Source organism: Microtus pennsylvanicus, chromosome 12, assembly GCF_037038515.1.
Source record: "Microtus pennsylvanicus isolate mMicPen1 chromosome 12, mMicPen1.hap1, whole genome shotgun sequence".
Lineage (NCBI taxonomy): Eukaryota > Metazoa > Chordata > Mammalia > Rodentia > Cricetidae > Microtus > Microtus pennsylvanicus.
In genome coordinates, this window is record NC_134590.1 from 60537856 (window position 1) to 60563018 (window position 25163).

At 46.5% G+C, this 25163-nt stretch overlaps 1 protein-coding gene across 7 annotated transcripts in view; it reads left to right on the forward strand.

Moving 5' to 3' along the window:
• Tbc1d14 (TBC1 domain family member 14) overlaps positions 1–24925 on the forward strand; it is a 115024-nt gene extending 90099 nt beyond the window's left edge. For 5 of the 7 annotated variants that reach the window (XM_075943758.1, XM_075943761.1, XM_075943765.1 and 2 more), the window contains 6 exons: positions 1956–2050; positions 5795–5866; positions 6539–6667; positions 12246–12355; positions 20729–20987; positions 22192–24925. In XM_075943758.1, the coding sequence (XP_075799873.1) occupies positions 1956–2050; positions 5795–5866; positions 6539–6667; positions 12246–12355; positions 20729–20987; positions 22192–22257 (731 nt within the window). In that variant the 3' untranslated portion in view covers positions 22258–24925. The remainder of the gene's footprint in view (positions 1–1955; positions 2051–5794; positions 5867–6538; positions 6668–12245; positions 12356–20728; positions 20988–22191) is intronic. The other 2 variants (XM_075943760.1, XM_075943763.1) reach the window with 2 other exon arrangements.
• Positions 24926–25163: the final 238 nt, after the last annotated feature.

Genomic DNA, 25163 nt, shown 5'->3' on the forward strand with positions numbered 1-25163 from the left:
AGCCCCTCATAACAGTAGCACTCAGCACTGGCTCCACTGTGGCTTTATGGCAAAGGAATTGTTACATTGTAGAAGGAATAGAATCTTGCAGTTCCTGAAAGGGTTTGTGTCTCCTGCTCACAGCCAGTTGCTTCTTAATTAAAGTTGCCCAGTAGCCTGGTTCATTGAGTGCTGGCTTCTAGAGGCAACAGCAGTACATATCTGTGAGATTAGAGGAAAGCCCCATTGCACACAAGAACAATGCCTCTATTGATGGGCAGTGTGATTTTTCATGCTATCTTATATGGTACTGGAATTTAAAAATACATAAAACATTATTTATGAATATTTAAACATAGGCTGTTCTTATTTTTATTTTATTTTTTAAATTGACAAGATTTTGTATGCCTAGCATGCAAACATGTTTTGAAACATTTATAACTTTATAATAAAAATGTAAGTAAATGCTTTTAAATAAGTTTTTAAAAATTCAGAATTATATTTTCATGATTTTAGACTTTAGGGATTTCAACAGTTAGGATTTGACTAGGTAATTTATACTAGGTAGTATGTTATTACCTCACATAGATTGGTCCCCCTCACTCTATCTCAACACTGGAATGGAGCTCAGGGCTTACATAAACTAGGCCATCTTTTTGTTAGTGATCTATATCCCTAGTCCTTAATTTGTTGTGTGTTTTTTTTTAACTGGGGAAAAACAACTTTCCTCTGGTCTTCACCTGTTCCAATGATACTATGACTAATTTGTTATAGCCACTATTTTGTAGGGATTTTTTTTTCTTATCTGAAATTTTGTATCTTTTGACCAGTATGGCCCTGCCCCCCCACCCGCCTGTAGTAAACCCATTCTGATTTTTGTTTCTTTGAGTTCAACATTTTTAGATTGAATCCACAAATGATATTGTACAGTTCTTGTTTTTCTGTGGTTGATTTTTTTTGGCACAATATCTCTCAGTTCATCTGTTGTCCATATCTGCTACCTTTATTTCGTCTGTTTACCTGCAGACAGCCATGTAGGTTGAGGTAAACAGACTACCATGCATAGTACTGCAGTGAACATGGAGTGAACATTCTCATTTCCTTTAGCTGCGCACCCGGGAGTGGAATTGCTGGATCACATGTAGTTTTACTTTTAATTTTTTGAGGCCACACATAACAGATTCTCACCAGAGATCCCTTATGTGGAACAATCATCTTTGTTGTGATCTCCCATGCCTAGGTTCATTCCTTATGTGGAACAGTCATCTTTGTTGTGATCTCCCATGCCTAGGTTCATTGTGTGCATTTCCTGATTGCTGTTGATGACAAGCAAATCAAACTAGATTTTCATTTTTAGATTTTAGACTCTAGAAAATAATATGGTGATGCTCTGGCTGGTGCTGTGAGGCGTTGTAATCCCTGGAGTGAGAGATTCTGCACTTGCCATGCACTCTTCATGAAGGTGGATACTGTTGGAGGGATTGAGCTGCTTGTTGGTTCCTGGCTGCTCAGTCCCGAAATAATCACATAGAAACCATATTATTTAAATCACTACTTGGCCCATTAACTCTAGCTTCTTATTGGCTCTTACATATTAATTTAGCCCATATCCATTAATCTATGTATCGCCACGTGGCAGTGGCTTACCAGCAAAGTTTCGGCATGTCTGACTCTAGCAGCGGCCCCATGGCTCCATGGCATCTCTCTGACTCTGCCCTTCTTTCTCCCAGCATTCAGCCTAACTTTCCCTGCCTACCTAAGTTCTACCTTGCTATAGGTCCAAAGCAGTTTCTTTATTCATTAATGATAATCACAGCACACAGAGGGGACTCCCACATCGCCATACTGTGTAAGCAAGGCATAACTGATCTGTGCTTGTAAAGAGCATCTTTCTCTATCTCAGTTCTAAAGTTTCAGAGTCTGGTAATGACCCCTGTCTGTGCCGAGGAGTGCAATGACTTTTGCTCTTTTGACAGATGCTGGGTTTTCAACAGCTGACAGAGAGGCCAGTCTGGAGCTTATTAAACTGGACATTTCTAGAACATTTCCTAATCTCTGCATTTTCCAGCAAGTAAGTGGCGGGAATTTGTCACGAGTGTTATCTGTTTAAGTTTTGTGAATGCGGAGCCACATGTATTTGTAGTCCTGCTTGAAAGGGTTTTGTTATATAGGGTTTTGGTGGGGAGTTAGGTGGGTGTTGCTACAATGCATTTAGATATTTAAAATGAGTGTAACCGGTTCTTATGGATCATGTTTCTGTTTTAAAGGTAATTGGTTCTTTTTGTAAAGTATGCATTCCAGAGTCACAGTAGGTGGTACGGAGGGCTTATGGGTGCTTGTGTTGTCAGAATGTTGCTCATGCTCTTCTGGCTTTTTGTTGTTTATTTGTTTGGGTTTTTTTTGTTTTTGTTTTTAATTTGGTCTTTTGAGACAGGCTTTCTCTGTGTGACAGCTTTAGCTGTCCAAGAACTCACTTCATAGAACCGGCTGGCCTCAAACTCACAGAGATCCACCTGCCTCTGCCTCCCAAGTGCAGGGATTAAAGGCTATTCTCTTTATAGAACTCTAGGTAGCTGTGTTCTCTTGATAGGAGCCTCCATGTGATTTCAGGGACCTGCTGAAAGTAGGGCCAGCAAGGAGTGCCTCATAGCTTTGGTGAAGTCAGGATGACTGGCTGAACAGAGGTGGTGGGATTTCTGAGATGATGAGCCAGGAGGTATGGGGATGAGCTCTTGTCTTTGGGTGTTAGTGGAGCAAGAGAGGCCCCCTCAGTCATTTGGGCACAGACAAGGATGACTGGCATAGATCTTAGAGACCTCTCTCAAGGCCTTGTGTTCTTTGAACCAAGAGGTGTACACCCAGAGGTTTCCCTTGAGACCCCTGTCCTGTAAGCTCTCTTCCAAAATATTTCTACACCTTTACCTTCTCCATGCTCACTGCCTTATGTGAGAGCCTAGGTATTGTAGGTCACCACAGCAGCCTCCCTCACCTCTCCTGGCTGTTGTGCCTCCTTCCAATCACCTTCTTGCCTGCTGATCAGTATTTGAAATCTCAAGTCATGCACCATGGTTCCCAGTTTGTTAACATGCCTTACACACAGTGGTTTATGGTGGAACAAGCCAGAATGAGTTGTTTAAGTGGCTGCAGAATGAATAGACCCAGAACTTTGAGTTTCGGTGGACTTGGGAGGAATGTGGTTGGACTGAACAATCTTGACGGCACAGGAGAGGCACTGTCCTCTTCTGGAGTGTGGAGAATCAGGTCGCATACAGGAAGAAGGCAGCTGTCTTGTCTGTGCATGCACTAGGTTTAGTTAATGTAGTCTGGCAGAGAGCATGTGCCTGGTGGAAGCGCAACTGGGACAGAAGTGTTGGGACCCTGTTTCTGTGCAAGAATGTGTATGAGGACGCAGTTGGCCCTGCAACCTCTTCACAGGGTTTCTCTGTTCTGGTGGACGCAGAACTGGTAAGGACTGCTCTTAAGCGAGAACAGAGTGTGCTGAGTGCAGAGTTCTAGGATTCTGGTTTGTGGCTGAGAAGCAGGCAGCAAGCATGACTTGGCCAGGCATCGGGCACTAGCCTGCTTTGAGGGCAGCACCAGTCTGAGTACTATGGGTGCCTGGGGAGGGAGGACCAAGAGGACTCTGTGGGTTCCAGTGTCAGGGTTGTTGCTGTCTCAGTAATTCGACAAAGCAGAGTCCCAGTGTCTAGGTGTAGAGGATCTTAATTCAGCTGGAAATGTTTGCATTTGAGTCCTTCAGACTCTTTCAGTCAAGGCAAGGGGAAAAGTCTATAAAACTGTCCAGAAGTTTGGTTCAATGTCTAGCTCATAAACCCTGGGAGTACTGCCCAGGCTTGGTGGCATGTGTGGACTCAGCTGAGTGGCATCTTCAGAATAGTTCTTTCTTTCTGAAGGATTGCCTCTCTCTCCCAGCACACTTCTGAGGCCTCATCCCACACCATACCTTGTAGCCCACTCCCTAGTCATCTCCTTAGAGGCCTTCTGCCTCCTGGACACTTGGGCCTTTCTACCTTAGTGGGGCCTTCTGTGACTCCAGCTCTGAAGAGGCTTAGGTAGTGTTACCTTATGAAGGGGGTTGACTTTGGTCTCACAGATTTGGGTTTGATTCTGATCAGTTGCCTTCTTACTAGTAGTTTGACCTCAAGTAAAACATTTAATCTCTCTGCCCCATAATCTGTTCATCTGTGATTAGGGATGATCTCCATAGCTTTCTAGTCTCATTCTCAATACTTGACTCATAGAGGGAAGCCATCAGCCCTATACTGACTATTAGTTATCTTTGACTATATTTGAAACTAAATGACAGTGGGATCCGCCAACAACTTAAGACTTTTCACTTCAGGCAGCTTAGAAGTGGGAACATGGGCGTCTTCAGAAGGAGCTCATGCTGCCTGGGCTCTTGACTGCCGGGGGAAGCCTTGTATCCTTTCTCATGGGCAGAAGTAAAACCAGAGATTTGAGACAAGGAAGCAAGTGGAACTCAGAGCATGGCAAGGCAGGCTTCCTAGCATGTTGTGAAGGTCCTGCTGTGCTGAGAGCCAAACCTCAGGGTCATGGAACCCTAAGAGCCCGTAAAGGCTCTACAGAGACTGAGGCCCAGCTTTGTATTACTGGGTCTGAAAGGGCTTCTCCTGAAACATGTCCCCTGAATTCTGCTTCAGAAGTGTTGAGATGGACCGTCCCTTGGTGCTTGCCTGGCAGCAGAGGGTGAGCTCTAAAGATGGGATGTGGAAGCTCTGTGGTCCCTTCTGGGTAGCCTGTTCTCTCAGGCTTCCTTTAAGTGAGACTTTCTGGGTCAGTGGTTTTCAGTCTTGGGAATGGATAATACTAAATGCAAAGGCTGGGGAGAGAACCTGAGAGTCCAGCACAAGCTAAGGGCACTCAGGAAAAGAGCTGGCACCAACATGAGGGGATGGAATGACAAGGTGGAAAATCCTTTAAGGAAAGAACAGTATAGTTTTTCTCAGTCTCAGATCACATAGACTCTCTGCAGTCATTCTAGTCCTCAGGTCAGCTCAGCTCATGGATCTGCCACCATTGTCCCCAGCCCTGTCTTTTGCCTCCCCCACCCCCATTGTATTTTCTTTATTTGGCCCTATGTGCTTTGAAAATGTTTCTTTGATACAGCTTTTAAAATAGGTGAAAATGTAATGGTCTTTGCTGGAAATTGTGGCATATACCTGTAATTCCTGCACTTCAGAGGCTAAGGCAGGGATTTGGCTATCCTTGGCTATACAGTGAGACTCTATTACCAGCCAGCCAACCAACCAACCAAATTAAAAAAGAAAATGTGATAATCTAGTTCATGTCATTCCTTTATAAGCTTCCCAGAGGCACCTTTGGAGTAACTTCCCAGTCATATATACCAGAAAGAATATTTATTCCTGTGTTGTATAAGAGCATATGGTAGATGTAGGCAGTAGGAACTTCATTTAGGTCACTTACTCTGAGGAGTCTTCACTACCTGGTTTACCTACGAGTTTGGAAAAGAGTATGACTCTTTAACATGAGCCAAAAGGAGGGGCATTTCCAGAGGGCACTGCTCACAGCTGACCCTTTAGCTTTTCTAGAGTAGCTTCATAGACAGAATTGCAGACTTCTCATTAACAGCAAGTTACTAGCTCATTTTCTAAACTGCATAATGCGTCTAGAGCTGCTAGCACAGTGCTCAGCAAAGTCCCCCCGTGTGATCAGCAGGGCCACAGTGGTGACAGTAGCAGCAACAGTATTGGATGCTATTCTGAGACTAACAGTACTTATGCATGTGTTGATTTTGGTATGTCAATCCTTTTAGGGTGGTCCATATCATGACATGTTGCACAGTATTTTGGGCGCTTATACTTGTTACCGGCCGGATGTGGGTTATGTAAGTGATGCTTTCCAGTTTTTTTTTTTTTTAAATGATGTTATGGTCTATAAAGAAAGTCAAAACATTGCCCAGCTCTCATAGTGAATGCTGTTGTGGGCTTTGAAGAATATGAAAAATCTTGAAGTAAATGAGTTGATTCAGTTTCCTTGAAGAAATTGGGCTGATATGGCTGCTCTGTGGCATTCATCACATTTTAACTAGATGTGATGTTTACTTTTTGCATGTGATTTACCCCTGAAATTAAATAGAAAAGGCTTTACCATTAACAGTTTTTCGAAAGTGTGATGCTGCTGTACTTGTGGCCAAACAGATGTGAATGTTTGCATGGTCTTAAGCCTGCTAAGTTCATACAGGTGACCACAGCACCACAACCCAGCATGACAAATACCAGGTGCAGTATTTCACATGCCAGAGGCCTAAAGTGAGGTTGGCTTATGATTTTCCATTAGAAGGGGGAGGGGATGGAGGGAGAGAGCATGTGCCTGACAGGCAGAGCTGTGGCTCCAAGGAAGGTGGATCTGATCTGACAGGGTTTATTTAAGGGGTGAATGGGTGACTGTGAGGGCCTTTTTAAAAAGCGGAAAGGTGTTTTGTTTTCTCTTAATAAATAAAAGCTGCTCTGACTTTTGTGACCACATTAGTTAACATAACCTTTCTCTCCTTCCTCAGGTTCAGGGCATGTCATTTATAGCTGCAGTGTTGATCTTGAACCTAGACACTGCAGATGCCTTTATTGCTTTTTCTAATCTTTTGAATAAACCCTGTCAAATGGCATTTTTCCGAGTGGACCATGGCCTTGTGAGTATGCTCCGTGTATGTCCCAGTATCATGTCTTTATGCAGCAAGAACTACTTAATCTTTCTGTTTTTTCACCCAATCATTGTTGTTTTCAAGGTGGGAAATGCATAATGGGCTGTTTTTTAATGAAGAATACATGAACTTAAGTGTAGAAACATATAGGCCATTGCCCCTTGTATGAACAGATTAATATGTTCTCCTAGGGAGACAGTGTGTCTGAAACACTGTACCCTTTCAGTGGAGGTGGGAAGGTGACTTCTGTGCAAGCATATGCACTTCATGTTAGGGAGACGTAACAGCACTGCCCTCAGTTGAGTCGACTACCCGAGGGTTGCTGCTCTGTGGAACACAGGCATGCACAGGAGAAAGGGAGACGTGCTCCAGACCCTGCTCCCTTATTTCAGAAAGGCAGTGGCTTAGTGTGCTGAGTAGATGGCCTTTGTCATTGGTGGCCTTTAAGAGACCCTCACATACTTCACAGCTGAGTCCCCTGCATAGTCCAGACATGGGAACAGACTGAGGAGGGAAGTGGCTTGTCAAGAATATCTGCTACATGGGAGAGCTGAGGTTTGAATCCATCTGGGTCCTAAACTTTGTTCTTAATCGAAGAAAATTCACTAATCCATCAGCTTTTAAGTTGGTGTTGCTTTGATTTCCTAGTCATTACCACTAGTCTATCAAGACTTCAGCTATCTAATGGTATATGTCAGCTTGGAGCGCTTCTTCCTTAAATGTCTTCAAGATCCCAACAGTCTCTGTTCTGAAGCTGCTGCTCACTCTGGCTGTTAGGGGAGTGTCGGCTAGCAGGGTCCTTCAGGAAGATCATTTGGTATTCCAGAGTGGCTTTGGTACAAACTTCTTGTAAGAATTGGTTTTGAGAGCAGTCATAATTGTGAACAAAGGAGTTTGCATAGAGATTGCTATCATATAATTGTATTTAATTGTAAATATGAGAAGGGCTTAAAATGGAGTTGGGGAAATGGAGTGGTAAATGAAATCTGCCAAGACCCCAGTGCAGCAGTGAGTCACTGCTGTGTAAGGAGTGTGAAGTAGACCCAGTGCAGCAGTGAGTCACTGCTGTGTAAGGAGTGTGAAGTAGACCCAGTGCAGCAGTGAGTCACTGCTGTGTAAGGAGTGTGAAGTAGACCCAGTGCAGCAGTGAGTCACTGCTGTGTAAGGAGTGTGAAGTAGACCCAGTGCAGCAGTCACTGCTGTGTAAGGAGTGTGAAGTAGACCCAGTGCAGCAGTGAGTCACTGCTGTGTAAGGAGTGTGAAGTAGACCCAGTGCAGCAGTGAGTCACTGCTGTGTAAGGAGTGTGAAGTAGACCCAGTGCAGCAGTCACTGCTGTGTAAGGAGTGTGAAGTAGACCCAGTGCAGCAGTGAGTCACTGCTGTGTAAGGAGTGTGAAGTAGACCCAGTGCAGCAGTGAGTCACTGCTGTGTAAGGAGTGTGAAGTAGACCCAGTGCAGCACTGAGTCACTGCTGTGTAAGGAGTGTGAAGTAGACCCAGTGCAGCAGTCACTGCTGTGTAAGGAGTGTGAAGTAGACCCAGTGCAGCAGTGAGTCACTGCTGTGTAAGGAGTGTGAAGTAGACCCAGTGCAGCAGTGAGTCACTGCTGTGTAAGGAGTGTGAAGTAGACCCCAGTGCAGCAGTGAGTCACTGCTGTGTAAGGAGTGTGAAGTAGACCCCAGTGCAGCAGTGAGTCACTGCTGTGTAAGGAGTGTGAAGTAGACCCAGTGCAGCAGTCACTGCTGTGTAAGGAGTGTGAAGTAGACCCAGTGCAGCAGTGAGTCACTGCTGTGTAAGGAGTGTGAAGTAGACCCAGTGCAGCAGTCACTGCTGTGTAAGGAGTGTGAAGTAGACCCAGTGCAGCAGTCACTGCTGTGTAAGGAGTGTGAAGTAGACCCAGTGCAGCAGTCACTGCTGTGTAAGGAGTGTGAAGTAGACCTAGTGCAGCAGTGAGTCACTGCTGTGTAAGGAGTGTGAAGTAGACCCAGTGCAGCAGTGAGTCACTGCTGTGTAAGGAGTGTGAAGTAGACCCAGTGCAGCAGTCACTGCTGTGTAAGGAGTGTGAAGTAGACCCAGTGCAGCAGTCACTGCTGTGTAAGGAGTGTGAAGTAGACCCAGTGCAGCAGTCACTGCTGTGTAAGGAGTGTGAAGTAGACCCAGTGCAGCAGTCACTGCTGTGTAAGGAGTGTGAAGTAGACCCAGTGCAGCAGTGAGTCACTGCTGTGTAAGGAGTGTGAAGTAGACCCAGTGCAGCAGTGAGTCACTGCTGTGTAAGGAGTGTGAAGTAGACCCAGTGCAGCAGTCACTGCTGTGTAAGGAGTGTGAAGTAGACCCAGTGCAGCAGTCACTGCTGTGTAAGGAGTGTGAAGTAGACCCAGTGCAGCAGTGAGTCACTGCTGTGTAAGGAGTGTGAAGTAGACCCAGTGCAGCAGTGAGTCACTGCTGTGTAAGGAGTGTGAAGTAGACCCAGTGCAGCAGTGAGTCACTGCTGTGTAAGGAGTGTGAAGTAGACCCAGTGCAGCAGTGAGTCACTGCTGTGTAAGGAGTGTGAAGTAGACCCAGTGCAGCAGTCACTGCTGTGTAAGGAGTGTGAAGTAGACCCAGTGCAGCAGTGAGTCACTGCTGTGTAAGGAGTGTGAAGTAGACCCAGTGCAGCAGTCACTGCTGTGTAAGGAGTGTGAAGTAGACCCAGTGCAGCAGTGAGTCACTGCTGTGTAAGGAGTGTGAAGTAGACCCAGTGCAGCAGTGAGTCACTGCTGTGTAAGGAGTGTGAAGTAGACCCAGTGCAGCAGTCACTGCTGTGTAAGGAGTGTGAAGTAGACCCAGTGCAGCAGTGAGTCACTGCTGTGTAAGGAGTGTGAAGTAGACCCAGTGCAGCAGTGAGTCACTGCTGTGTAAGGAGTGTGAAGTAGACCCAGTGCAGCAGTGAGTCACTGCTGTGTAAGGAGTGTGAAGTAGACCCAGTGCAGCAGTGAGTCACTGCTGTGTAAGGAGTGTGAAGTAGACCCAGTGCAGCAGTGAGTCACTGCTGTGTAAGGAGTGTGAAGTAGACCCAGTGCAGCAGTGAGTCACTGCTGTGTAAGGAGTGTGAAGTAGACCCAGTGCAGCAGTGAGTCACTGCTGTGTAAGGAGTGTGAAGTAGACCCAGTGCAGCAGTCACTGCTGTGTAAGGAGTGTGAAGTAGACCCAGTGCAGCAGTCACTGCTGTGTAAGGAGTGTGAAGTAGACCCAGTGCAGCAGTGAGTCACTGCTGTGTAAGGAGTGTGAAGTAGACCCAGTGCAGCAGTGAGTCACTGCTGTGTAAGGAGTGTGAAGTAGACCCAGTGCAGCAGTGAGTCACTGCTGTGTAAGGAGTGTGAAGTAGACCCAGTGCAGCAGTCACTGCTGTGTAAGGAGTGTGAAGTAGACCCAGTGCAGCAGTCACTGCTGTGTAAGGAGTGTGAAGTAGACCCAGTGCAGCAGTCACTGCTGTGTAAGGAGTGTGAAGTAGACCCAGTGCAGCAGTCACTGCTGTGTAAGGAGTGTGAAGTAGACCCAGTGCAGCAGTCACTGCTGTGTAAGGAGTGTGAAGTAGACCCAGTGCAGCAGTGAGTCACTGCTGTGTAAGGAGTGTGAAGTAGACCCAGTGCAGCAGTGAGTCACTGCTGTGTAAGGAGTGTGAAGTAGACCCAGTGCAGCAGTGAGTCACTGCTGTGTAAGGAGTGTGAAGTAGACCCAGTGCAGCAGTCACTGCTGTGTAAGGAGTGTGAAGTAGACCCAGTGCAGCAGTCACTGCTGTGTAAGGAGTGTGAAGTAGACCCAGTGCAGCAGTGAGTCACTGCTGTGTAAGGAGTGTGAAGTAGACCCAGTGCAGCAGTGAGTCACTGCTGTGTAAGGAGTGTGAAGTAGACCCAGTGCAGCAGTGAGTCACTGCTGTGTAAGGAGTGTGAAGTAGACCCAGTGCAGCAGTCACTGCTGTGTAAGGAGTGTGAAGTAGACCCAGTGCAGCAGTCACTGCTGTGTAAGGAGTGTGAAGTAGACCCAGTGCAGCAGTCACTGCTGTGTAAGGAGTGTGAAGTAGACCCAGTGCAGCAGTCACTGCTGTGTAAGGAGTGTGAAGTAGACCCAGTGCAGCAGTCACTGCTGTGTAAGGAGTGTGAAGTAGACCCAGTGCAGCAGTGAGTCACTGCTGTGTAAGGAGTGTGAAGTAGACCCAGTGCAGCAGTCACTGCTGTGTAAGGAGTGTGAAGTAGACCCAGTGCAGCAGTCACTGCTGTGTAAGGAGTGTGAAGTAGACCCAGTGCAGCAGTGAGTCACTGCTGTGTAAGGAGTGTGAAGTAGACCCAGTGCAGCAGTGAGTCACTGCTGTGTAAGGAGTGTGAAGTAGACCCAGTGCAGCAGTGAGTCACTGCTGTGTAAGGAGTGTGAAGTAGACCCAGTGCAGCAGTGAGTCACTGCTGTGTAAGGAGTGTGAAGTAGACCCAGTGCAGCAGTCACTGCTGTGTAAGGAGTGTGAAGTAGACCCAGTGCAGCAGTGAGTCACTGCTGTGTAAGGAGTGTGAAGTAGACCCAGTGCAGCAGTGAGTCACTGCTGTGTAAGGAGTGTGAAGTAGACCCAGTGCAGCAGTGAGTCACTGCTGTGTAAGGAGTGTGAAGTAGACCCAGTGCAGCAGTGAGTCACTGCTGTGTAAGGAGTGTGAAGTAGACCCAGTGCAGCACTGAGTCACTGCTGTGTAAGGAGTGTGAAGTAGACCCAGTGCAGCAGTCACTGCTGTGTAAGGAGTGTGAAGTAGACCCAGTGCAGCAGTGAGTCACTGCTGTGTAAGGAGTGTGAAGTAGACCCAGTGCAGCAGTGAGTCACTGCTGTGTAAGGAGTGTGAAGTAGACCCAGTGCAGCAGTCACTGCTGTGTAAGGAGTGTGAAGTAGACCTAGTGCAGCAGCCCCTGTGTAGTAGTAGGAAAACACCTCAAAAGCAGCAGCACCTACGGACAGGCTTTTCATGAATAGTATTTTTTCAAGCATGGTTGCTCCCACCCAACAGGAGCTCTTCCTTCATATTGATTGCTTCATGCTTTCTCTCCTCCCACCCTGCTTTCTTTCTTTTCTTACAAAGCTTGTAAGAACCTGGCCTGTTTGTAGTGCCTTTGTTTGCTTTGGTCAAAGGCCTACATGTTTAAGCTGGAGCTGTGTTGCCCTTCCCTCAGACTCTAGTCTTTTCTCTCCCTCTGTGAATGTGCTAGACATGGGCAGCAGGCAACTTGCTTTTCCTGGTATCTCTCACAATGCGGCTGCAACCTTCATAGCTTTACAGACTGTGGTAAAGTCCCAGCTCTACCATGTACCGGTACCTTGCCCCTGTGTGGCAAGGTAAGCACTTGCTCTGGGTTTCAGTGTCTTCCCTGTAACTTGAAGAAATGCTAGGATGTGAACACAACTGCTAGGAGAAGCTTAGAGATAGTATTATGTTATCTACATGTTACCTGGGTAACAATTATTAGATTGTAAGCGTGCAAAGCTCTTGACTCTTGTGGACTGGAAATTCATGTTGATCATTAGTTTACTAGTGTATTTAACATTGTCTCCCTAGATGTTGACTTACTTTGCTGCATTTGAGGTATTCTTTGAAGAAAACTTGCCGAAATTGTTTGCGCATTTCAAGAAAAACAACTTAACTGCAGACATCTACCTGATCGATTGGTAAGACTCGGCTTTCCTGCTTTCCAGAGCACTTCTCTTCCCTGGCCCATTTTCCTGCCAGTTTCTTGGAGGGCTCAGCTGAGTTTCCTTGTCCTGCTTCCCAGCTCCCTTCAGCCTTGAGTGCCTATTGTTTATTCTCTAGGCTCTGTCACAGTCTGTGACTTGACTGACCTTCTAGACTCCCTCAATAGACAGTGTCTTGCACCTCTCTGTGTTTAAAACGCTATTGCCAACCCAGTAAATGAGGCGTTTCTGGGCAGCAAGGCTGTGGCAGGCCTTTTACTAGAAGTCCACTGATGTAATGTGGGAGCTTGAGTTAGTGTGGAAGGGGGAAGCAGCATGTGGGTTCAGAGCTTTGCTCACTGCACTGTCCTGTAGGAGAGACTGAGATAGAAGGGGAGAGAGGAGGTGATGGACCCCAACCTAGGGTGATGGGGGTGTGGGAAACAGCATGTAGGGGCCTCAGAGTAAGCCAGAGCATAGCATCTGTGCTGGTGGCATTGCAAGGGACATCATAAAAGGTTGAGAATAAGGGAGGGCCATAGGAGATGGCTGACAACCTGTGCTTGTTGTATAAGTCATCTCTAAGCAGCGTGGGAGGCAGGAGCTCCCGGGTGAGAGCTCAGTGAAGGAGAGCGGGGATTGATGGAGATTAAAGAGAGCAGTCACTGGCAGGTCCTAGGAATGTGTTGTGAACTTGCCAGGGGATCAGGAGTGCTGGTGTCAGCAGCTAATATCTAAAACACAGAGGGCTATATTTGACTTTGAGCATGAAAATTTTATGGGAAATCTGAATAGAAGTTTCCTGAGACCTATAAGTAGGAGGCTCCAAAACTGTGAGCTGGAGCAGTAGATCAGTTACATCTCTGTACAGAAGTAGCTGTGGTCATGAGGAGAGGGTGGCTCTCACCATCACACGTACCAGGTTGACGGCCAGGTAAGGGACCTGGAGGAACAGTTGTCATGTGGTGGAAGAGAGTGCCTCAGGACCACTGTGACCCAACCAGGCATGGCGTACTGTGTTATGATCTACAAGGGCCAGGAAAGCTCTCTAATTGTGTTCCTGCAGAGACCATGATAATTGGCTGTTTAGGCATTTCAAGTGCTCTGTCTTGGAGCAGGGGCTTTTGAGGGGAGAGATGTCATTTTGCCAAAGGCCCAACTGTACTGCACCAGTAACTCAGAGAGGTAGAATGAACTACTCAGCCACTCTGAACTGGTGGGTTTCCCCTCACTTTCTTTGGGAAGCAAGAGGACTTCTAGATGATGAATAAGTACTGTCTACCCTAGACCAAATCACTCAGTAGAGCAGACCTGTCTTGCATCCGTGGGAATGAATGTCAGATATCCACTGTGTTGTTTCTGTCTTTACCTGGCGACCGTCTGGTTCAGCTGACTACATGTGTGAGGGTTTGGTGGTTGGACTTGTAGCTGAAGTCACTGGAGCTGTTATAGAATGTAAGCCCCATCGGGGATACTCAGCTGTCCTGTCTGTTTGTGCTACATATAAATGTTTGGGATATCCTTTTAAAAGGGTACCTTTGTTTAACAGATGATTTTTGTCCTCCTCATGAACATTTGAGTACACAGATAGCTCCTTGCTATCCTAAGTTTTGTATCTATATTGGACTGTCAACCCTGAACCCTTAGGTTTCTCTTACTTAGAGCCCAGAACAAAAGGTCATTGGGAGGCAGACCCTCCCCACAGCCAGAAGCCTAAACATCTGTCTGGTCTTGTTGATTTCTTCCACAGGAACTTTAGATTCTAGGCTGGATTCTATCCAAAAATAATTTTTTTTTTTTACCTTGGGTTAAAAAATGCAGCATGCTGTGTGGTAACCCAGTAGAACATTAACTTGTGTATACTGGGGCAGAGGCTCCTTGAAGCAGAACCACCATGACAATATGGAGTGTGTTCTGAAATGTTCTGTTCTGTCCATGATGGTCTAATCTCACTGACTTGGAGTCTGATGAGACTCCAAGTCATGCTCTGAAGGGCAGCTTTGTGTGTTCCTTTCCAAGCCTGCAGGGCTGTGAGTCCAGGGTGTTCACAAGGAAAGAAAGCTCTACCGGGTTTTGCTTCTGAGTCCTTTATACCATGATGTGGTTGATGACCGGGGCCTTCTGAGTACTGTGCTTCCGTGAGGGCCTGACGGGTGGCTTGTTCCTGATATAATGCTGTTGCTTTCTGAAGTAAGGGCCAAGTAGGATGCCTGCCGTGTGTGTGGCCGCATTACAGGGCTAGGCTCACAGGCTGGCTCTAGAAGTGCTGTGCTGAAGTTGAACTGCGTTCAGGCAGTGCCTTCTCTGATTATCCTTAACTCAGTTATTAATGGTCTGCATGAGCCTGGCTCCCAAGAGTGCTGGGTCCTGATGGTCAGGGGAGGTCCCGGTCACTAGAGGCTGCATGCGAAAATACTCATTGTTTTGTCCTTGGAGTTTTCTCACCCAGTGTCACCTTCCAGTGTGCGTACTATTTAGTGTGACTCCAGAGCCTTGCTCCATTTGTGTCCTGCCACCTCCTCAAGTCACATTTACACTCAGAATTACTGGGTCTGACCTGAATCATGTTCATGTGCCCTACACAGTGCACAGAGTGTGTGAGAAGCATCCAGCCCCAGGGATCAAGTGTGGCTCCATGGGTGCTCAGAGACGGCTGCATAGGGTGAGCAGACACCTAGTGGCTCTGCTCTCTACCCTCCTCCAGCACCACCCATACTTTCAAGGTATCTATTTTTCTAGTTCCTCTCAGAGCCTCGTGGTTCACTTCTATATCCTCAAGGCCTGGCCCTATCCTTGGTTCAAGTCTTGGGCAGGACAAGGACATTTCTGTTTCCAAGTCCCTTTAGGTGCCAGTGACCTAAAGCCACTTGTCCACTTGTTCTGCTGAACAGCCTCCTCCCCTTCTAGCCCTGCAGGGCAGAGCGTAATGAAGGTAGCTGGCCAGGACCCTTCTTTAGCTGTCTCTGCCATGGACTTGAAGATCAGAGAAATGGCCTGTCAGCTGTCTTCGTTGCCTATGGAATTTTGAGTGTTCTAACTATCAAGGGTCTAAATACTATGGGAGAGCTGACGAGAGGTAGCTTAACTTCCCAGGAGATTTTTCCCTTGTTTCCAACGGCAGAGTTGTTTGGAGATGTGAGTTTTGTAACAATAATCTTGAGCTAGTCCAAAGACCTAACAGATGCTCCAAATATGCCTTGAGATGAAGAGCTATCACTCTGTGGGGTTTCCCCTTGTGGGGTAGGTTCAAGGAAGTGACTGCCAGTGATTAGGCTTCCATTGCATTCTGTACTAAGTTCATTCATAGGTCTCACCTCCTGGGCTCTGGATCTGCCCAGGATACCTTGAGGGTAGGTACCACATTGTAGTCAGGGAGAGAGAGAGAGGAGAGAACCCTCCAGCCCCCTTGGAAGTGCTGGCTAACTGAGGCTTTGAGTATGGTAGAAGGAAACTGCAGCAGCACTGGCTTACAGCTTGTTTGAGTACAGGGCTTTACCGTTACCTCCCAGGTGCTGGACCAAAGAGGATGCTGCTGACTCAGGGTAGGGCTGCAGGCAGCAGAAAGTGCTTTACTGAATACTCTTGGGACCAGGAGTGTTTCTGTACTCAGTGTCTGAATTTGAACTGAATCTGGGTGGCCACCTTGGTTTTGCCTGCATGCAAGTCTACAAAGGAAGCTGGCTGCCACAGGCCCATGGGTTCTTAACTCACATCCCTGTTCTATGTGTTCCTGACTTTCTTAGAAACATGGGGAACGTGGGTAGGATAGCAGCTGAGGGTGCTCCTGAACCAGTGTTGGATGAAAGACTCATTTCTAGGAACCAGTCCGGTTGAGCAAGTTGAACACAGCCAGAAGTCTGTTTCGTGGCCTGTAGGTCCAAGTCTTTAGCCATAGGTTCTCTGTGGGCAAGACTGTTAGGTGACATTCCCCCCTCCCTAAGCTGCAATAAGGTTTCTACCATGTGCTTTGTTTTTAGTATCTTCATCTGCAAAGTGGAGGTAAGAATGCCCCCTCTTGGGTTGTAGTAAGGAGGTATGGTCCATGGAAGAGCAAGAGTGCCTCTGGGTTGTGGTTTGCAGCCTGGGGCTGCTCACATGTAGCCCTGGGTCTCTCTGTAAAGAGGACTGGCTCCTCGGGGGTGTGTCCTACAGCTTCAGTTCTTTTCATATCTAATCCAGTGCAAACTCAGAAAAGTGATTGGATTGGGCGTGGCTAGATTAAAAATATTTATGGGAATACTGAAGGCTCAGCCGGAAAGATTATCCCTTCTGCCCACATGTGTTATAGAGTAATGGATGCTCACAGCTCTGGTCTTACTCTTGAAAGCCCATGGCATTGGTGCAGCGGCACAAAAATGCATTCCTTTATAGTAGTTGGACTCAGCCCTGAAAGTGCCTTGCTTAATATTTTGTTCAGTATTTGCAAGGGCCTGAGCAAAGAAATATCTCTTCTCAAATTCTGTCTTCCCGCTGTGGTAGGAATACCAGAAGGGCCTGGGAAGGCAAGGGACTTCACTGCATACCCCACTCCTGTACATAGTCACTGGCTGGGAGCAGGGAGCCTTAAGTCATAGAGAAGATATGAAATTGGGCTTTAAGATAAGGGGAGGGCTACGTGCGTACATCAACTTTCCTATTCTCTCTAGTTCCTCAGAACCAGAGCCAACCTGGCATCAACTGCTGCCCAGTGGCTGAGCGAAGTGGCTCACCAGCCCATGGAGGTGCTTCCCAGCTCTTTTTCTATGACTTTTGAGCCTAAATGTGGTTTGAAATCTAGTTAAGCATTTGCAGTCTCCTGGTAACAAAAGGGAAAGAAGGGAATATGAAGGGACTGCTGAGAACTGAGGGAAGACCTGAGTCCTAGAGGCACTTATAGCCAAGAGCAGAGGATAGGAGGAGTTTAGTCACAGCCACATATTCTTTGAGAGAACTCATGCTTTGATGGCTATAGGTGGCCCCTGACCTGAGCAGAGAGGGACTTTTGGAAGCATGTTATTGAGATGCCTGCTGGAGTCTGCAGGGCCCTAAAGATGGGAAGGTATGAAAGGCACAGAGAAATAACTCAGTATTAATAACAACAGAGCCCCTCTTTACCAGCACTGTACTGTCTCCAAGAGAACTGTGGGTGCTCTGTGAACTGTGACGGATAAGAAGGGAATGCAGAAGGTATAATGTGAACATTGACAGGAAACACTTGGTTGTGGCCATGTGAAGACACAGGGAAGAGTGGGCCTTCTCCATGCCAGGGGAAAGGCCTCAGAAAAAGCTGGGCATCCCTACTTATACCTTGATCTCATGAAGACACTGAATTGTGAGGAAATAGATATCCATATTTAAGACTAAACAAAATTCCCCCATACAAAACAACAAATCAGCAGTAAGAATCATCTATCCTGAGGGTCAGTAACAGCCTCCCAAGGAGGTCACCAGGGCTGAGACTTGAATGAGGAGGTATCTGCTATGAAACAAAGATTTTCTTTAGAAGGCACATAAATTTAAAGGTAATATACTATTCTAAGCCATAACCATTTGTACTCCGTTATAGAACAAAGAATAGTTGTTAACAGTGAGGTCAGGTATACTCTTCTATGTGCAATGCAGGCCGGGGAGCAATTTGATAGCCTTCACGTTCTGATCCTGGTTGTCGTTTCTTGACTTGGTCCTTTCTACACAGACTATTTGCACAGCTCTGTTGCTGGCACAGAATTTCCCTTTGAACCAACAGTCAAATGCATATATCACCTGAATGGCTGACTTTCAGCACAGATCATGCCTCAGAATATAAAATGGCAGTTTTATCCTTTGGGTGGCTCAGCTGGTGACCTGATGTCTTAGGATTTTTCTTTGCTTCCCCACAACTGTCCAGCTCATACCTGATTTGGGCCAGCTCCCCTGCTCCCTCGGACTCTCACAGTCCACTGAGGATAAAGTCCAGAGCCTATTGAACTGTCTAGCAGGCCTTGCTCATTCTTTGCCCTTGTTCTTCCCAGACCGCTTTTTCTCCAATACCTGATTTGCTTCATCATCTGGCATGATTCATCATCATGCTGCCCTCAGACATGGATTGGTCATGAACTCTGCCACAGGTGTGGAGAGCATCCTGGAGCTCCTCTCTTGGCCGCCTGCTTGCTCTTTAGGATGGATGGAACTGCCCCTCCTCAGCAGTGTGTTCTTCCCCAAACATGCGATGTAGAAGAGCATTCGCATGTATTCAGCCCTCTGTGCACACATCCTGACAGTTCCTTTCTGTCCTTAAATCCCATCTGTGTTTGTCTGTCCCTTCTGCTCCTGAGTTGTCTGTTCAGCACTTTGTATTGTTATCACCAGTGAGTAGCAAGTAGCAATACAGCAGGCTTCAAAAAAGTATTTGTGACCTAGGACTCTGAGACTTGACACAGGAGGATGGCAAGTTTGAGACTATCCTGGTCTTCTGTTTTCTTTTGGTCAGTGGGCTGGAGATATTGCTCGGTGGTTAACAGCACACACTACAAGTCTTTCAGAGGACCCATGTTTGGTTCCCAGCACCCACATCAGGTAGTTCACAACCACTTGTAACTCCAGCTCCAGGGAGACCTTAATGCCTTTGGCTTCCATAGGTACCTATATTCATGTGCACGTACTCACACATATATACATAATTTAAAATATTAAAAATAAATATTGGGAGGGGAAAAAAGGAGCTATTTAGAATCAGAAAGGTTTGGTACATAGCCATCCTTAGGGAGACCTGGCCTTGCTATTCCAGTGCTGTTTCATACCTGCTTAAAGGAGTTGATGGAGTTCCACATGCAAATCTGAATTCAGTAGTTTTATGCTACCTGAGAGAAAGAAAAGAATAAAGTTTAGTTTGTGGATTTGGGATCAAAAAAAAAAATATGTGGAGGAATCTTTTTTGTTGTCCTTGTTGGCCCTATCAGTCTTGAAGGAGATGGGAGACATAGTTCCCATGTGTGGACTGGTGTTTGCATGTGGGAAGGTGTGGGTTAGGTTTCTACATTCCTCAGCCTCCCAAGGGCTAGGATTACACATGTGTACCACCATACCCAGACTTCTCACTTTATAATACTAAACAGACACATGCTCTGGACGCACCTGATGACATAGACTCAATCCAGGTTAGAAGTGCTTGACCCTAGGGCAGAGGTGTTAAATAGTTTGGAATGTTACTATCATTTGTGTATGAGTGTATATGCGTGTGTGGGCAGAGGTCAGCTCCAGGGATCATTCCTCAGAAGCCATTCAACTTGTTTTTAAGGGCAGGGTTTCTTATTGTTTAGAGTTATTAAGTAGGCTGGGCAGGCTGCCCAGTGTGCCCCAAGGATCTGCCTCTCTCTAAATCTCAAGCCCTGAGATTACAAGTGCATGTTGTTGCACCTGGGTGCTGTGTGTCAAACTCAGGTCCTCACTTTACCACTGAGTTATCTCCTCAGCTCTCAATTATATCAACACATCAATATCTATCTATATCTATCTATATCTATATATATGTGGGCAGGGGCAGGGTTTCTCTGTGTATCTTTGGAGCCTGTCCTGGAACTAGCTCTGGAGACCCGGCTGGCCTCAAATTCACAGAGATCTGCTTGCCTCTGCCTCCTAAGTGCTGGGATTAAAGGCATGCACCGCCACCGCCTGTCTTTTCAATTATATTTTTAAGAGAATGCCTTTCGTCTGATAGTTTGCATTATTAAAGTATAAGGTCAGTTTTTAGTAATCTACGGTCAGATTTATTGAGAAAACCAGGCATATACACCTATATTCCATCACTCAGAGGTTGTAACAAAAGAATCATGAATTCAAAGCCAGCATAGTCTGCTGTGTAACTAGATTCTGTCTCAAAAATCAAATAGTGACTTCAAAAAATTCACGCCTTGCTGCATTGCTGACCCCCCTACAAGGAGAATGACGAATAGTACTCTCTCCTCTTTGTTCTTATTCCCTACCTGACTCCAAGCTCTATTGAGATATATAGCCTGTCTTACTAGACAGGCATCTGTCTCAGGAAGCACACAGTGGTGATTGATAGACATCTGCTCCAAGTAGGAGTTTTCCATTATCTGTGATTCAAAAGTTTTGTGGTGTTTGATAACACATTGATGGTAACAGTGCTGTTTTGTGAAATGTACTTTGGCCTTCAGAGTGAATGCAGCCAGTGTCATCCACAGTGTATAAAAGGCAGGGACTCAGAGGGAGGGGGAAAGGAGTGGGGGGAGGGGGAGAAGGGTGAGAGGAGGGGGAGGGAAATGGGAGGCTGGGAGGAGGTGGAAACTTGTTTTTTTTTTTTCTCCTTTTCTCAATAAAACTAAAAAAAAAAAAAAAAGGCAGGGACTCGGGGTGTTGTGCATGCCTAAGCCATCCCAAACCTCTCCCCAGGATCTTCACCTTGTACAGTAAGTCCCTGCCCTTGGACCTGGCCTGCCGCATCTGGGACGTGTTCTGTCGAGACGGGGAGGAATTTCTCTTCCGCACCGCTCTGGGCATCCTGAAGCTATTCGAGGATATCCTGACTAGGATGGACTTCATCCACAGTGCCCAGTTTCTGACCAGGCTGCCTGAGGACCTGCCAGCAGATGAGGTGTTTGCATCCATCGCCACAGTCCAGATGCAGAGCCGGAACAAGAAATGGGCACAGGTAAGTGGGTATGCGACACAGCTGTGAGGCTGAAGCAGCGTACTGTTGAGTGAGCCTGCTCACGGCCTGGCTCATGTCTGGGTTTCTGGCAGCTCGAGAAATGTGTGTAGGAAGACTGCCCCTATTCTGTAGTGTCAGTATTTCTAGGCCATCTCTGTAAGAATGTGCCAAAAAGCTCCCCTCCTCCCTAACCTTTTTTTAAAAAAACATTTATTGTTTTCTGTGTGTATGACTACATGAGAGAGGGGCAGTGCATGTACCGCAACAAGTGTGTAGGTCAGCAGACAACTCTCCTTCCGCTATGGGAATCCCAGCATTGAAAGCAGTCTTCAGGCTTGGTGACAAGTACTTCTGCCCAGTGAGCTGTTTCAGCAGCCCAAGACATTGCTTGAAGTTTGAAAATGCTTTAAAGCTGACTTTTGGTGAGGCTTGCAGATCTGGAAAGCCATTGACTTGCATGCTTTTTTGGGGGTGAAATGCCTATGAATTATAGTTCAACAAAGCAATTAAGAAGATGTACTCAGTTCACACAGGAGCAGAACTGATGTTGCTATTATCGTCAGGAATCCAGGGGCAGAGGAGAGCCTTTCTTTGATTAATAAAGAACAGTGTGAATAGAAGCATGGGATCTTGGCTCTAACGTTCCTGAGACTTTCAAGATGGTGGCAACAGAGCCTGAAACCAAGGAGAGTCAGGGGAGTCCCTCTGAAAGGTGGGGCCTGTGTGAAGGTTTTTGGGATCTTCCATCCTATTGCTTATAGTGGCTTTTGAATCCAGATGGAAAGGTAGGTTGACGGTGATGGCAGTCTGGCCTCAAAGAGTGCTCTGCTTGGCATGCAGTGGGTTCAGGAATGTAGCCTTTGGTTGTCACTGCTGTTAGGCAGCAGTGCAGTGGGGTGCTCCTTATAAGTGTCAACCAAAAGCTGGGAGAGTCACTTCAAGACTGTGTCACACCTCTGTCTGGCCATCTCGCTGGTGAGAGGGACCAACTATGTGAGCATCATGGGGGAGGAGACTTGTTAGTGCCTTGGGGGAAACCTGGGCCTCTTTGCTTTGTTCAGGGGCTAACCAGCAGCCCAGAGAACAGGTTTGTAGGGGGTGGAATGGGAGTGTTAGATGGCTGCTGTTTTTCTACTGTTCCTATGAGATTCTTGGGTCACTTGGCCTGTGGGTCTAACCATAGCTGTCTTCTCTGTGATTCTAGGTGCTGTCTGCGCTGCAGAAAGACAGCCGGGAAATGGAAAAAGGAAGCCCATCCCTCAGACACTGAGGCTCAGGGGTTCCTCGCACTTGGCACTGAAGCAGAGCTCCACATGGCACCTCTGTGCTTTCAGACTGAAGCCTGTGAAGAACAAGGCTCTTTCCATGTTGGATTTCTCATGCTGGAGTTGGCCTTAAAACAAAGCAGCTCTTAAAGAATTACATCCAGGCTTAGCCTTAAGTGGCTCAGTGGACCTCTGCACTGGAATTGGTCATGGCTAGCCACTGCATTTTCCACATGGGTTCAAGAAAGGGCAGGCTGTCTCCTTGCTCCTTTATTCCAGCGCAGTTAATTAAATTGTGATGCTATTATGCCAACTACTGGAAGGTATATTACAATTTTCTTAGCCAAGAGGCATGAGAAATATTATTAGGAGACCTCAGAGATGTTATTGGCTCGTATGTTGGTTAAGAAAAGAATTATTTATTTAGTTACTGAGATAATCTTTCCAGAGATGGTGGGGTTTTTTGGGTTTTTTTGTTTTGTTTTGTTTTTAAGTTCATTTTTATCTTATGAGCATTGGTATTTTATCATGGTTTTCCGGTCCCCTGGAACTGGAGTTACTTACAGACAGTTGTGAGCTGCCATGTGGGTGCTGGAAATTGAACCTGGGTCCTCTGGAAGATCGATCAGTGCTCTTAAACCGCTGAGCCATGTCTCTAGCCCGAAGGGTGTGTTTTAAATCTCCCTGCCAAGGACAGCATAAGGAAGATTGACCTTCTAGGGTAGTTGCTGGTGAATGTTCATAGACTCCTGAAAATTCACCTGACCTTTGTGTTGTCATTTGACCCTGTTGCCGTGACACATGACAGCAGAAAGACTGAGCGTTCACATTAGGATCTCACTCTCCCAAGTAACATTCATTGCATCTTGGGAGCCATAGTGGTTGGAGCAGGGGAGCCACATGCTGAGAAGCGATAGAGATGGGCCCTGTAAAGAAAGGGGTAGGAAGAGACTGCAAAATTTGCTTCTCTTAACCTGCATGTTTCTGGGAGGCTGGTCATGGCAGCCTCTGAAAACATCGCTGTGTGGGAGACAGTTTCCTTGCTTTAGCTGAATGTCCCTTTTTGCCTTTGTCACCTGAGTAGCTGGACCCCTCCTAAGTGCCAGTGATTCTCTCCTGTACCCATCTGGCTTTAGAAGATAGGCTTCACACACTGCTGTGGGAACTGAAGAGAAGGGCAGTCTTCCGGATTCTCGGCATCATCAGCCCTTCCCTTTCCAGCTGATTTCTCTCAGCTCATTGGTGAGGGTGTTGGTGTTGTAGCTTTTCCTTGACTTGAGAACTTTGTATAAGTAATTTGATTATCCAAATTCACAGAAATGAATAGTTTTTGCATAGAATAATAAAAAAGACATCCAGTATCTGTGGAAACTGATTACCTCCTGATAATCCACTGGCATCCTTGTCCCTGAGGGTACAGGTAGGCTGGGATTGAGAACCTATTTTCCAGCAAATGCCTATGTGGTCTATAGTCCATAGCCCTCTGAAACCATACCTGCTACCCCCAGAAATCATCTTCTCCATCATTCTAGTGTCTGACAACCATTGGGGAGCCCTTGACTGACTACAGCATGTGGCAGGGAGACTTGGGTCGGCCTTATGACAGTGTATTTGCATGGGTTCCCTTCATGTGCTGTGCTTGTTGGTGATAGCCCAGTGCATCAGCAGGTTGTCATATTCACGCCATTCACCCATGCCATCACTCTTCTTCTCCTGGAGTCTCATTTGTAGTCTCTTGGCTTCTCCAGGGAGGCTACCGAACACCCTCCATATAGCTCTCTGCCTTAGTGTGAAAGGCTGATGTCTGACCTCTTGGAGGAGGCTGTCTTCATCAGCCATCCAGTGTCCTCCAGATCCAGCCATTCTTGACATCAGATACTGAATGTAGCCCAGGCCCAGCTGGCCTATGAGGAGCGGAGTACCCAGACCTGTCTGCTGTCGTTCCTTTCAGATGTACTTAGTTTTGTTCCATGATATGGGCATCTGTTCTCTCAAGATGTATATATTTTCTTACTGTACATAAAGACATTCCTAAGTCATACAGAAAGTGTTGTGACAAGGGGACTTGGGCACCTTGTTGTGAATGCCATTGTGGAATTCTCTGTGTGTTCACAACCCAGCTCTTAACTTTTCTTGTTTGACATAAATCTGTGGGCGTGGATGAAGTTCTCAAACAGGACTCCATGCCAGCCAAGCACTGACTGCATCTCTAGTCCAAACAGGGTTTTCATAGCCTGTTTGTATGAGCCTGATGTGCCCTCCTTAGAGGCTATACCGTTCCAAGTTCCTCTTCTCTGAGGGCATCTCTCCTGCTCCTGATTTGGCAAACTGGAAACAGATCCTACAGAAGTCTGCACCTCCCACCTCGCTTGCAGTTGACTTTCAGTCCTAAACTTGAGGGTGCTGGGCAGCTCTTACTCTAGAGGGAGCTTGCAAGGGAGGCTTCCTGTCACCTTGGGAGCAATGCTCACTTCAAAGGTACTTCTAACTACTCAGTTTGTGACTATATTTTCCATGTTTGCCAATAGGAAACTCCTGATAACACTTGCTACATATCATGTTTTAATTGCTTGTACAGTTAACCTTTAATTTTATTTAGTAAAATGTATCAAACTAGGACTTTTTGAATTGTAAATACGTGGTTTTATTAAATAAAGTCATGTAAAATTGTTACTTATGTTCACTGTGTACTTTGGTTTAAAGCTGGCATTCTTGCTTTAAAGTGTAGCAGAAAGTATTTTAACTGGAGGCTTGTGAGACACAAAGCAGGGCAGTTACTCTCCTCCTCAGGGGATTCCAGAGTTCAGCATGTCCTCTCCAAGTCACTGCTGCACTCTCTGAAGCCTGCTTCCTTGACCTCCCTACCATAAGTCTGCATTCCCATGACAGCAGACAACCACATTTATATACG